This window comes from Scophthalmus maximus, chromosome 4 (genome assembly GCF_022379125.1).
Source record: "Scophthalmus maximus strain ysfricsl-2021 chromosome 4, ASM2237912v1, whole genome shotgun sequence".
NCBI classification, from domain to species: domain Eukaryota; kingdom Metazoa; phylum Chordata; class Actinopteri; order Pleuronectiformes; family Scophthalmidae; genus Scophthalmus; species Scophthalmus maximus.
Genome location: NC_061518.1, coordinates 12,504,184 through 12,517,975, shown reverse-complemented (window position 1 = coordinate 12,517,975; position 13,792 = coordinate 12,504,184). Strand labels below are relative to the sequence as shown.

General features: G+C 40.9%; 2 protein-coding genes across 2 annotated transcripts; one reads left to right on the top strand and one right to left on the bottom strand.

Moving 5' to 3' along the window:
• The first annotated feature begins 563 nt into the window (after positions 1-563).
• LOC118302516 (cytochrome b5) lies at positions 564-5,325 on the top strand. Its single transcript, XM_035628702.2, has 5 exons — positions 564-1,035; positions 1,952-2,080; positions 3,798-3,824; positions 3,932-3,963; positions 4,400-5,325. The coding sequence occupies exons 1-5, from the start codon at positions 835-837 to the stop codon at positions 4,488-4,490; spliced, it is 480 nt and encodes a 159-aa protein (XP_035484595.1). The 5' UTR covers positions 564-834; the 3' UTR covers positions 4,491-5,325.
• A 4,110-nt stretch (positions 5,326-9,435) lies between these two features.
• zgc:162592 (uncharacterized protein LOC561993 homolog) lies at positions 9,436-13,385 on the bottom strand. Its single transcript, XM_035629353.2, has 2 exons — positions 12,584-13,385; positions 9,436-10,983 (listed from the first exon to the last, which is right to left on the bottom strand). The coding sequence occupies exons 1-2, from the start codon at positions 13,383-13,385 to the stop codon at positions 10,688-10,690; spliced, it is 1,098 nt and encodes a 365-aa protein (XP_035485246.1). The 3' UTR covers positions 9,436-10,687.
• Between the last annotated feature and the right edge of the window lie 407 nt (positions 13,386-13,792).

Sequence of the window (13,792 nt, the reverse complement as noted above, 5' to 3'; positions counted from 1 at the left end):
AACATGTTATGCTGCTTACTGAAAGAAAAGTGTATTTTCTTTTTGAATGTCTTTTGAGACCAGTCTCCATCTGAATCTGAACCCTGTTCATAGAAGGTTTTTACATAGAAGGAATTTGCTTTGGCGTTCTAATGCATGACAAAACACCTGTAGGTGAGAGGAGCAGTGACGAAAAACGATACAATAAAATTAAACATGTAAAAATATAAGTAAAATTGTATTTAAATCCGGTATCATAAATATAATACCAGATTATGGCTGCAAATGATTAAATCTAGACTTTACGTGCAAAGTATTCGGTGAACGATCGGTAAGTACTATCATCCTATATCATCAGACTCCAACCTATGAGAAGCAGCATTGTGCCACAAGACACCTGAGTCTGCCAGAAACGCAGAAGAAGATCTGGTATGCGCACTGACTGCGCAACGTTGACGACTTTTGCCCAAATCCACCGTCTCGTGATCATCGAGTGGTTGATGGTGATTGGTCAACACTCTGAATGTCAAGTTCCCATTGGCCAGTTCTCGTGTTTGCGCTGTGTGGTAAAGTAACAAGCACGTCATTGGTCAGTTTCACATGTCTGCTGATGTACCGGGCTGCTGCAGGGCTGCTGTCTCTTTCGTAACTCAACAGTGTTCATAGCAGTCGAGAGCTGTTTATGTCACCTCGTATTGTCGGGGTCATCTGAGCTGGTTGAAACCGCCGCCGCTAGTTTTAGTCAAACTCGGTGAAAACTGAGAAGTCGTTAACGTTTCAGCCATCCGCAACTGGCTAACTTTAGCTATCAGTAGCTAGCTGCTCGGTCGACAGGCTGTTCGCGTTGACGTGAGAATGGGCGAGGAAATCAACGACAACCTCATTAATACAGGCAACGGGTCCGCCGATAGAACCACCGTGGAGGACAACGGCGAGCCGGCGGCAAGCGATGTTAAATATTACACGTTAGAAGAAATAAGGGAGCACAATCTGAGCAACGACACATGGCTCATCATCAAGGAAAAGGTGTACGACGTCACGGGCTTTCTCGAAGAGGTGAGACATCCTCTCCTCATATACGATGTTTGCTTCCCCATGGTTACCTCATTTGGCGAAGAACTACTTCCTGGTTTCACGTGTTGAAGTTTGGCCGGCTTCTTTCGGCCCGTCGCGGTCCAAAAGTCACGATCTGAAGTTATCCCCTCGTCTAACGAGGTTGGGCCAAGCTAGCACACTTCCAGCGACACCAAATTAGCTGTCGTTAAGAAAGAACGTTAGAAAAAACCAGTTAACCAAGTAGTTCAGTATGTCAACACATCATTTGCATAAATGAAGTCCTTCAACTGAGAACATCGCATGTTAGCTCATTTAACTAATAGTACACTAGTGTAATGCGTGTCCTGTCCCCTTTGCCTTGAATGAAGTAACATTACACGTAATAATTATCAAAAGTAGAAGTTTTGCTCGAGTACAATGCACCAGAAATGTACACATCAACGTTGAACATGCAAGCAGCCCCTCTCGGTCTCTACTACAGCAGGACAGGTCCTGTCAGATTAGCATATCCTGTAGAATGTTTGGGACATTTTAATGTTGTAACTGTTTTTGGTGCAGCTAATTTTTGCTGTTTAAGAAAAAAAGAAAGAAGTAAAATCACAATATGCACGGTGAGCATGAACACTAGCTGTCTGTCTGAAAACAGAGCAAAGTTTCCCTCTAAGATGTGTAGAAGAATGTAAGTAGCCGAACAGGGAAACACTCGAGGACCTTTAAATACCTAATTCAGTACTCAAGTAAATGTATTAAGTTATATATTTTGGCCCACGAAAGATCATATTCACGATTTTCATGCATGCGATTTGAAGTGTGGGGTTTCCATTGCTTATAAACAAATTTTTCTATTATTCTGAATGTTGGGCCAATCAGGGAATTAATTAGCTCTGCGCTCTTCCAACCCACTCTATGATTTCAGCATCCGGGCGGTGAGGAGGTTTTGCTGGAGCAGGCAGGTGGAGACGCCACAGAAAGCTTTGAGGACGTGGGTCATTCCATAGATGCGAGGGAGATGCTCGAGCAGTTCTACGTTGGGGAGCTCCATATGGTAAGAAGGAATGACATGGTCTCCTGTCGGTGGTATATTTTTCACACAGGCAACATCTCTTTGTAAAATCCAGAAGTTAAACTTGAATTGAAGTCATTATTGTTGTTTTAATCTAATCAAATCAAGCAGAGTGATTAGTCCGTGTCACCAGACCTCTCTGAGAAAGGAGTGACCATTCTTAACAGGAAAAAATCCCCTGGACTCGCAAGATGGTGCCATGCAATCAGTTGGATTTTAAAAGGTTATCAGCAAATTGAAGGAGATTACATCAAACCAAATGGAAAGTGGTTTGTAGCACCATTTGGACAAGGTTGGCATGTAGGCATAAGCTCCGCATCCACATTTGTCGTTTCCCCACTGCTAAAGGCTGTAGCCAAGTTTTAAGTTAATTCTTTTCAACCTCTACACTTTTGGTACAGTCTTTCCTTTGTATTTCTATCCCTCCTCTGCAGTTAACAAGGACACACAAAGTTGAATATAATAATTGCTCTGAGACGGGTTTAAAACCCAGGTATTTACCTTCACTCGGGTTTCTCTCATCAGAGTTGTTGGAGTCGCCTGATGAAAGGAGAGGACAGTATTATGAGTCTATTATGAAATTCCCTGTGCAACTGACATTCTGTGTCAAAATAGGGAAATCATCCCTCAACAGCGGAGGAAGTCTGCAATATCACTTTTTCCCACCTACAATACTCTCCTTTCATCCCTTCCCAGGACACTCAACAACCGTTCACACTTCGCCTCATGTGAACCCGAGACAGAGTCTTGCACTGGTCCATTCTTGCAAACTCGAACCGGCAAGGCTCTGTACCGGAACTGACCCATTACCCGCAATTTTTCCAAGTCAAATCCATACCTGACCTGTGATTAAACACACAGTCTACATAAACAATCCCTCACATCAGATGGCTTTATTCTTAACTGTGCAGTTTAAAGAAATAGAAATGTGAACTGAAATCATAATCGACCATGCTGCTGCGCAGTATGCTGACATTAAAGCAGCCCCTGTGCTCCTGCAGCTGTCAACGTGTTTCCTCAGCGACAATGTACCTAGCTTACAGATATCAAAATCGTATACTTTTTGGCACTTCTTTTTACAAGCAGCAAAGTCACTGAGAATGTTATTCTCGCTGTCTCTGATCACATCAAATTTCTCCGACTTGGCCTTCGAAGATGTTCTGTCAACAATTTGGTATTCACCACTGACTATTTTGTCTTGATACTCTCCATGTTGACACACTAGCCAGCAGCTAGTTGATGCTGTATCGCTAGTTACAGGGACTGATTTCAGTTAATGGCATTTTTCCAACATGTTGTCTCATCTGCTATTGATAGAAACTGCTAACAAACCACACAAAACATTCATTAATCATTTTCAATCCAGTGGATATGACTTTCCACAAAGGAATTCATGGTTTGTGATCATCAGCTTTTTGTGCTTTTACCCACCGCCCTTTTGCTCTAATCGTCACATCTGTCACAGTGATAGTCATGTGACAATGATCATCATGTCAAGTTAATTTATATCAAACATTTCATAGGACAAATGTGCTTACATTGATGTGGCTATCAACAAGATGAGTGGTTGGTGTTGACCCTGGTAGTAGAAATGAATACATTTAAATTTTGATCAACTGTGGGCTGAGAAATAGACTGTTGAGGAGTGTCAGTGATTACATGAAGTAAGTAACACTAATTTATAAAAATTTCTTTTTAGGATGACAGGAAAAAGGAAACTCCAAAGGTAAGATCCATTGTCTGTCTGTTTTTAAAGATAATAAAGTGTTTGTGATTCATGTCTGAACAATACAACATCTACCTTTTTATTATTTTGTCCCTTTTCTGCTGCAGGTGGTACCTGTCTCAAATTCAGAGGAGTCCAGGTGAGTCGTCATCTTGAACATCTTTTGTCAGGCTCATTGTTTTAGGTTGACATACTTCTGTTCCCATGCACCAAAATTTTTTAGGGAACAAAGTCGTCTTGCAATATTGACTGCTCAGAAAATGCTTCTGGAAATATGAGAAGAAAATCAGGCTTAAAGTGCAAATGATTTCCTGTATGTGTATGAATCTCAGTTAATATGTAAGAGACCCACAAACAACTGATACGGTTTTATGTGATTTTCACTGATTTCTGTATTATTGACTTATGGTTCACACCCTTTTTTTCTTTTAAATAATCAACATATGCACTGATAACTTCACAAATTAGAAAAGAATCAATGAGCCACATCCATATATAATTTATATATTTAACTATCTTCTCTGAATTGTCACTTTTTATACCTCTTGCTAAAAAAAACATTTTCCCCCTTGCAGCTCCTGGACCACATGTTTGATACTTGCTGTTGCTGCAGTTGTTGTTGGTGTCATGTATCGCTTCTACATGTTTGAACAAAAGTCCTCCTGAGTGCTGACGTCCTGTTCCCATTTGATTTTCATCTGGAGGCCTTGAAATGTTTGACCAAAACCTCCTCACGCCGAACACACAATTAGGGGAGAGTCTGCATCCTCTGCAACAAGAAAAGGAGGCGGACAGTTTGATAAAGTACTTTTGTCAGTGTCCGTCTACATGGAGCGCACCAAATAGACAGCTGGGCAGAGACTTTATTCAATTCTCTGCCTTCATTCTCTTTTAATTTCATCGTCACTGCCTGCTGTGATTAATGTTGTCTTTGACTTAAACTTTAATATGCATTTGACTCCTTTTGGCTGCTGTTTGGTCATTATGCTTTTGATCACTCAGAGAACAGCCTGGTTTTCATGATCCATCATTATACAGTGAGACAAAATGGAAATGTTAATAATGCAAAATGTTGTTGGAATCAGGATAATAGTTCAGTGACCATTCTACTTATATTTTACACTGAATTATTGCTTCCCATGCATTTTCTTAGTTTTAATAAAGTGATAACTGCTTTATGTAGTATATAATAATAATAATAATAATAATAACAATGATATTTTGATCATACAGATATAGCTGGATAGAATAGCTGGCAGTGAATAGTGACGGAAGAGAATTATTTGTCATTTGATTATTCTTTTTTTTAAATGTATTGTCTCTCACTATGCCGTTTGTTATTTAACTGATGCAAAAGCATGTTTCATTTTCATGCATCTTGATCGACTGTTTTGGGTGAATGGTGTTGACATCTGTCACTGGAGGGTTTGAATTATATTGAATGATGTCCCTGTTGTTACATTGGGGACTAGCCAGTTGTCATTAAAGCCATACACAAGTGTCTTTTGGTCACTACACATATTTAGCATGAATCTATTTCAGTTACTCAGCCTTTTGAATTTTCTAGGTTGCTGTTCTGATTTTGCCCATGTTGAATGCGTGTTGATTTAGCTAAGTCTTTATTGGATATTCTAAAATAGTTATGTCATATTACTATGTGGAACATTTTTCAGCTACAACGAAAATAACAATTTAAGACCCACTCACTACAGATTTTTGGAATATAACTTGCTGCTATTCTTACATGTAACTTTAATATCCATTGCAGATGTCAAAATGTAGTTGGTGACCATAAATATTTGCCATCTCTTGGTATTTAAATTGTCATTTCCTGTGATCAAGTCTCTTTTGAATAAAGCCAATCGTAAAAAAAAGTGCAAGTTAATAGTCATACCATATCATAACCAAACGTACAAACAATTATATCTATTTATGTCATGATTTTTATAAATTTGTCGCAGTTCGGGTAGAAAAGTATTGCTACTTTCCTCATTCTAAGCCTTTATTGTTAGGAAAATACAAAGAAATTTCTGTCGGAAACAATAAAAAATGAGCAGGATAATCTGTCGACTGTATTTTATAGAAATCCTTTAACGCAAGGTCAATGGAAGCATTTTTGCCGCGCTTACATGTGTAAAAACTAAAACAAAATATAAGTCATTACTGTCAATTCCGTTAAACGTCTGTAACATGAAATACATTTTAGAAATTGATTTAAAAAATGTGTTGACGAAGCAGTGTAAGGTTCAAAACTAGTTAATTTGTTCATGAAGTTTTAAAGTGTGAGAGATGATTTAAAACAAGGTTAATACTGTGTGCAAAGGATAGAACAATGACAAACTAATCTGGAGAACTAAGATTGGTTTGTCCGACAAAGACAGACACAGTTAGACATTCATAAACGAATCCCTGCCCTCGATGATCATCTTTTGAACAGAGCAACATACTCTTTCAAGTCTGATCTCGATTTTTGTTAAGGTCACTCAGAAGTTTTAAAAGACAAAACACGAGTGCAGTGAAGTTAGGGGCAACTGCTCCGAGTGTTTACTAGTCTGGAGGTCCACTTCAACTGACACCTTTAAATGGCAGCAGCCCACAGGACTTTGGCTCACACACACGCATCACTGATCTGACCGCCATCAGACAAAGCAGATGTGGTGAACAGACCTGTTCCTATCGTGTTACATCCTCGTATCCTGTGTCGTCACGACTGTTGCATTTGAACATTATTCTTTAAACATTTGGCCGCCTTTGTATAAATACCATCTCAGATAATTACCACAAAAATGACACAATGTTTATGCCGTCAAATATTTACCATGATGTGTAATATCTCTCCTGTTGCCTTTAAAAATTCATGAACTCAATAATGGATAGTATACCAGCGCTGTGCTAATTTGAACAGCTGGTTTTTAACGTCTCTCTGTGGCCCTGCTCTTGTCAGCAGGAGCTGATAACCAAACAGCATGAGCTCATTTAAAAAAACACCATTTACACTCTGACTGCCTAACACTGTAACACACTGTACTGTTAGACATTTAATGTAGAGTATCACGAAGAGAGTCGTGAAGAGAGTGATCCACTCTTCATGCTTTTCAGGGAGATGAGTGGTACAGGGCAAAACGATTGAATAATCCCAATACTCAGTAACAGTATCCATTGAAAATGTAATTATTGTGCCATTGTGATTCAATGTATAAAATTGCATTAAAGTAGCTGGAAATGTGGTTGTGTGCTTATACGCTGATTTGTTTTTCTTAGGTAACCATTTCATAGTGCAATACTGGCACAAACTGAATAATACTTGAATTCTGCGTATGCCTGCTCTCCTCTGCTATTTTTCCCGTGGAGAGGAGCAGGAAGCAGTGATTGAAATTAAAGCCTTTCCATCTGCAAACTCCACAAGAGCCCTCACGGTGCAAAGTGCCCAGGACTAGAAAACCACACAAAGCACAAATCAACGTCCATTGATTCATCCTTTTTTTTTTTATCAGGTGGGACATTTCAGGAACCAGATGCCCTCTTGTTACATGAATTGATAAAAAGTTTAAAAAATTATAAATAATTTTTGTTCCTCTGAAAAAGACTCCAACACTTAATTTCCTGCTTGTAATAGCTTTGTTAAATGGACATCAGTACTTCAGTCTTAGCAACCAACAGAGCAACGACAGGGGAACAAAACGATACACATTCAATAGTATAAAATTACACCAACACAACCAGAGAACTTTTAATGTCAAAAAGGTATGGTCCTATTTGTCATGCCCTACTTAGAATAAACACAAGGTGGCACTACAACCATACCATGTTATTACAGCAGGTGTTGACTGTAGCCTTCACCAAAAAAAAAGGGAAAATGTATTCTATATTCAAATGGCTAATCTGACTGCTGCACCCACTCTAATATAATCATCACACAATTCAGAAGAGTTTATCTCCAGGTTTTCACGGGCATAGAACAGCAGCAAACACAATAAACAAACACAATGCTGTCACACATGCTGGGGAAGACATTAGGCCTATGCAATGATGAAAAACAAAAACCTGCCACATTGTAAATGTGGTACTGTGATGCTGATAAAGACCGTGTGCAATGGGAAGGTTTAAAATAAAATCTAAAGAAAATTTACTTACACAAGGATGGTTTTTGCAAACATCCAGTCAATATTTAGAGGCCGCTTCTGAGTTTTTGAACCAAAGTGCATTGTAGCCACTGGCCATTTTACACCACTGCCTTGCCTGTTGTGGCAGCAATTATGACCAGACAGAATAATGAGCTCTTATGAGACAGCATATCATGTGTGTGGGAGTATATGAAACCATCAGATAGACATCATTCACCATGACTGAATCGCTAAATTCTAACAGCAGTCGTCCTCAAGGGCTGAGACTGCTAATGCACCACACTCCTGGGAGACCTGCTGGGCAAAAAATGTCAAACAGCTGGAAAAACACTGAGTAGTGGTTGGCGATAGCGGAAAATGTCCAAACAACAAGTGTCAAATTTTCTGTCCGCAGAGGGAATCGTAAATGGATTTTTGCAGCTCTGACAACTACCTAAAGGTTCACTCGAATCCCTCACCTCTCACAATAAAAAACAACTCTGAAGGACTTCGACCCATGGAAACATTAAATCCACTCAAGAAATAAAGTCATCATTTCTTTTCTGTCAATTCATGTACGTGATCCTCCATCTTTGCACCATACCACATGAAACAGTTTTGTTGGAAATAATATTGTGTTGTCTACGTGACCACCTGCTTCATATCAAAATGTAATTTCTACTTTGCAAACCATATGGACATCTAATCACTTCACATGTAGGAAGTGTGTCTGTTCTTGTTTCTTTCTAACTGAACTTTATTGCTGAATGACAGAAGTTGTTGGCCCAACATGTATACGTACTGCCGCCTGTTGTTATTAATGCTTTGCAGAAACCACACCAGGCAGACTATCAATCAGATTTGTACCCATCCATTATTCAAAAGCATCCTCCTGTATTTATTTTCAATAATGTTTTTTTTTTAACTTCATACCCTTAGCTTAACCTTTTATCTAACATGGCACTGGTAGGTGGTATTTGGCATAATCCAGTTCAAATTATTCACAGTAAGAGGTTTCATCAAATATAAAAATTGGAGAGACTGAACAGCGAGTGCAAACAACCAAAATCCAATAACCAATCAATTTTTTTGTGCACATAACTTACAGATTGTAGTTGTTTTAAAAAACACATTGTCTACTATTGAACAACATGGACACTTTATATGAAGGCAATTATAAAACATAGTATTCAATTGTGCTGTTCACTTCCATTTCCAGCAAATAATTTGTCATAAGAAATAAAAAGATCCAGACCTGAAGAAATTTCTGTAATTCTTCTCTACACGTGGCCCCAGGTTTTGGAGATATGTGCTCAGAACACTAAAACTATCTGTCGGAGCACTAAATAACTTGATGAGACTCAATCAGGTATGATTTTCTGACAGCTCTGTTTTGTTATTTAGTTTAGTGCCGTGCAGGAGAGATTTCATGTGCAGAAAAAATTAGGATACTGACAATTCTGTAACTGCAATAATTTGTAAACACTGACAACAATGCAAAGGCATAATGCTTTATTTCATAGTTCCATAAACCAATACATCATATATTATCTTTTCATTCTTTATAATATTTGGATTTCAGTCACATTACAAAATGTAGATATATACAAAGATCATTATTAAATCAGTGATTTTCCTCACAATTTGGTGACGGATTGTATCTGCCACTCAACACATTTTGATCATTTCTGAAGAGGGCAAGAGGGAAAGCATTGAATGATCAGGACACCAAGGCTAAAATAATTTGCATAAAATGTTTTTTGAATTTGTTTCTTTTGAAAATGACAGGAAAATCCTACTCTTGAACATGCACCATGACAGTAAACTCCATATTGTGGTAGACGATACTGAGAGGAAGATCATGGGATGAAAATCTCCAAATAAACAACCACAGCCCAAGAATTTACCCAAGTCGTCTCTTGCCAGCACAAATATGGTGACCTTTCTCCAGTGAAGCTGCTTAATTACTTTTCCTTGCATACACTGAAATGACGGGACTTAAAGGTTAACTTCTCTCAGCTGTTATATGCCAAGGTCTAGTTTAAATTGAAGGAGAGGTAGATGGCCTCAATCCTTCAAAGTGCTCGTAATCAAACACTGATGTTAGGTCACAAATGTCTCATGAATAGAAGTCCAAACATCAGTTTCTTGTGATGAACTAATAGAGTAACCTTGAATGTTTGAAATGAAATATCTTGACCTCAGCAACGAGTCAAAATACACAGCAGCTGACACTTAAAAAAATACTGGTTATTTGGCTGTACATTGCAGAATAACAGTAGGCATTTCTGGGGCAAAGACTAGGTTGATGGCTAACTATAAAACAACTAAAAGTTGGTTTAAGAGGCCGTCTCTGACAGTAAATCAAATCTCGGCAACACTGAGTGCATGAGTAAAACAAAAAATATCCAAATAAATCATAAATTAAGCTGTTTATAAATGAAGTGTTCATGTCAAGTGAACACAATTCTTACACTACTGGAAACTGATTAAAAATAAAAAGATAATTCTATACGGAAAAAAAATCAATATAACTCAAATTAGACTGTACAGTGATTATTTCAAATACTTCCCATCATTGCCTTTGTATCAATTCACATAGCAATCCAAACGAATCATTACTTTACTTCTTACCCATGATACCTTATGTGGGAAAATATCAACGACTTCTGCAGACACTATAAAAACTATAGGGATTTATAATTGACCATCATTGACATAATTTACCATGCCGGTGGTGCTCTTCAAAGTGGAGACATCCTATGCCAATGACAACAGGGTGCAGGTGGAGGACACACTGGAAGAACGCTCATAGACAGAGTTGTTATTATCCAGAAATCCTGACACAAACTGTGCATTTGACGAGCCGCGGCATCCGAGAGTCTCAGCCAGTTTAGGACAAAGGGCCAGAGTCGCCCTCTGGAGGACGAGGTGGAATTTCCTGCGGAAGCTTCTGTTTATCCAGAAGTAGAAGATGCAGTTGAGGAAACCATTGGAGGTCGGCAGCCACACCACAACAAACTCCATCCACTCTGGTACGCTGCTGCCTGAGACTGCTGTGGGACGGAGCACATGAGAGTGAAGCGAGGCAAGTATCCACAGCAGAACAATGAAGTAGTCCACCTTTGGTTGACCTCTTTAAAGGTCACAAATGAAACAAACAGTCTCATACCATGGCTGTTCTATGATCGTACATAAAAATGACTACATCTGTGAAATCACAGATGAAATGGAGACACGAGTCTCTTCCGGGGTTAATGATACGAAGCCATCAATTTAAAATGTATAGTCTAGATATAAAAGTACAATATTATCTGGAAGTTTCTGTGGAGTGAAAAGCAGTCGATCGGACAGCAGCACATTGTGGAGTATAAGATAATACTCTCAGCTTCGTTTTGCCAGGATTTTCCTCCATGAATTACAGCTCTTTTTTTGGAAAAAGGCCTAAACTCCTAAAGATATTCGGCTGTGAGTCAACTTTCGCTCTCGATTTCTCCAAGACTGCTCATGGTTGGTGTAAATGATTAAAGACTCAAAGGTCTTGAGTTTCATGAAACTGGGCTTGAATCAGCAGATCAATGCCTGGCAGTACATACATAATTTTGACAGTACAGTCTAATCTGATATCCGTGGACAACGTTTTTAAAATTGAGAAATACATAAAATCTAAATCAAATTAATCTAAGGATGATATTTATCTTCACATACCTTCACTACCTGAAGAAGTTTCTCTTTCCACCCTTGAAACCAATAAAAACACTTTTGATGTACATTTGACTTATGTTTTCCAGAAGATTTAAAAGCATGTTTCTCAAAAGATTAAAGCTAAAAAATGATGACATAATTTCTTATGCTAAAGTAACCATTGTCCAGGAAATGTGCACTTATTTTACTACCCTGTTTTTACATATCACAGCAATCAGTGCCATCTAGTCTCGATATACAATAAACAAAAACAGGATGAATGCATGCGCGCGCACACACACACACACACACACAGACACCATCCCATTTAGATTTTGGGAGTAGTTAATTTGAGGCTTTTGAATGAATGACTTTGTCTGTACATGCATGTATTTCTATTTTCTGTCGTGTGTCTGGATCATAATATGCACTTAATCAAAGTTGAACCTTTGTCTGTCTTCTCTCTGAAGTTCTAGCATTTAAGTAAATTTATGGAGATTAGCCAAAATGTGATAAAAGTGCAAATCTGAGCCAAATCACTGGTTCTCACTTGCACATTTTCCCCTGCACTGCAACTGTGTCAGATTGCACATATTCCAATTCCGTATTGCACACCTCCATACTAATGTCATCGTATAGATTCCAGTTACTGCTCTCCTCCTCCTACTCACAGTGATGTTCTTTTTTTTAAACTTTATTTTGTTAGGCACAAAAACCCCCCAAAGAAAAGTCCTTGTATGTGAAAATCTACTCTGCGACGAACATGATTCTGATTGTGAACTATGCAGGTGATAAACCTGCTCCTTAAAAATGATCCTGGGGAGCTGTGACCCGCAGCCTGCAGACGATCTCAACCTTTCTCCATCCACCACCTATGCCTTCCAAGTGACGGAATGGCGGCCTCGCGTCACAACTCGCAGAGCCCTGCATGTGTTCGCAGCCCTGCCTCGCAGCGCGGAGCCTGTCGCTCACCGTTGTAGATCATAGCCGCCATGCAGGGAGTCCAGCAGGTGTAGTAGGCAGCCATGACGGGCACCAGCACCCGCGACGCCGCGTTGTGCCGGCGGCGACGCGCGCGCTCGTATTTGCGCAGTTTCAGCCGCTGCCTCTTCGCCGCGCGCCACACGCGCAGGTTCGCGAAGGTCATGACGACGGAGCAGGGGAAGAATATGAAACACGTCAAGCTCAGGGAGTAGCCCGCGTTGGTGGAGTAGGCCGGGTTGCACACCAGCGACGCGGTGGAGAAGTGCACCTCGATGATGCCGCCCGGGAACGAAATCGGCGCCAGGAGACAGGGCGGGAAGCACCAGGCGAAGGCGATCAGCAGCAGCGCGCGTCTGCGCGTCAGCACGCGCGAGTACTGCAGCGGGTAGAAGACCGCGACGTACCGCTCCAGGCTGATGGTGGCCAGCGTGTACATGCAGGTGGAGTGCACGGTGGCGTTGCAGAAGGCCACGGCGTGGCAGAGGGCGTCGGGCCCCTCGGCGTAGTCCTTCAGCAGGCTCACCCACAGGTTCAGGGGCATCACCAGCAGGCCGAACGCGGAGTCGGCGGCGGTGAGGGAGAGCAGGAAGTACCGGGAGTTCCTCGACCAGCCGGCCACGGACGAGGTGATGACCAGGAGCACCGCCACGTTGCCCAGCGTGATTATCACGCCCAGCGCCACGATGACGCTCACCTTGACGGAGCGGTGGGCGAGCTCCTGGGGCCCCCGAGGGCCAAGGGCCGACAGGTTGGCGTCGTCACAGGTGGAGAGGTTGAGAGCTGAATACATTTCTGTTTTCCTTCTTCTTCCCTCTTCTTGCTCACAGAGGCATGGGCGCGAGCAGATCAGGAGGAGGCCCACATTGTGGAAGAGACCCTCGGCACGCGGCACAAACATGAGCCCACATGTGGGGGTTACATGAGGAGGCAGCTGCAGCTCCTTGTGGCCTTTCACTACCTTCAACCCACCGACTCGGCAACGCACTCCTGCTGCAATCAGGGTTGGGTGGTAACCCCTGCAGCGGCCACTCTCAGAGAACATCTTCCTCAGAGAACATCTTTCTCAGAGAACATCTTCTGCAGCGACCACTCTCAGAGAACATCTTCCTCAGAGAACATCTTTTGCAGCGGCCACTCTCAGAGAACATCTTCGTCAGAGAACATCCTCTGCAGCAGCCACTCTCAGAGAACATCTTC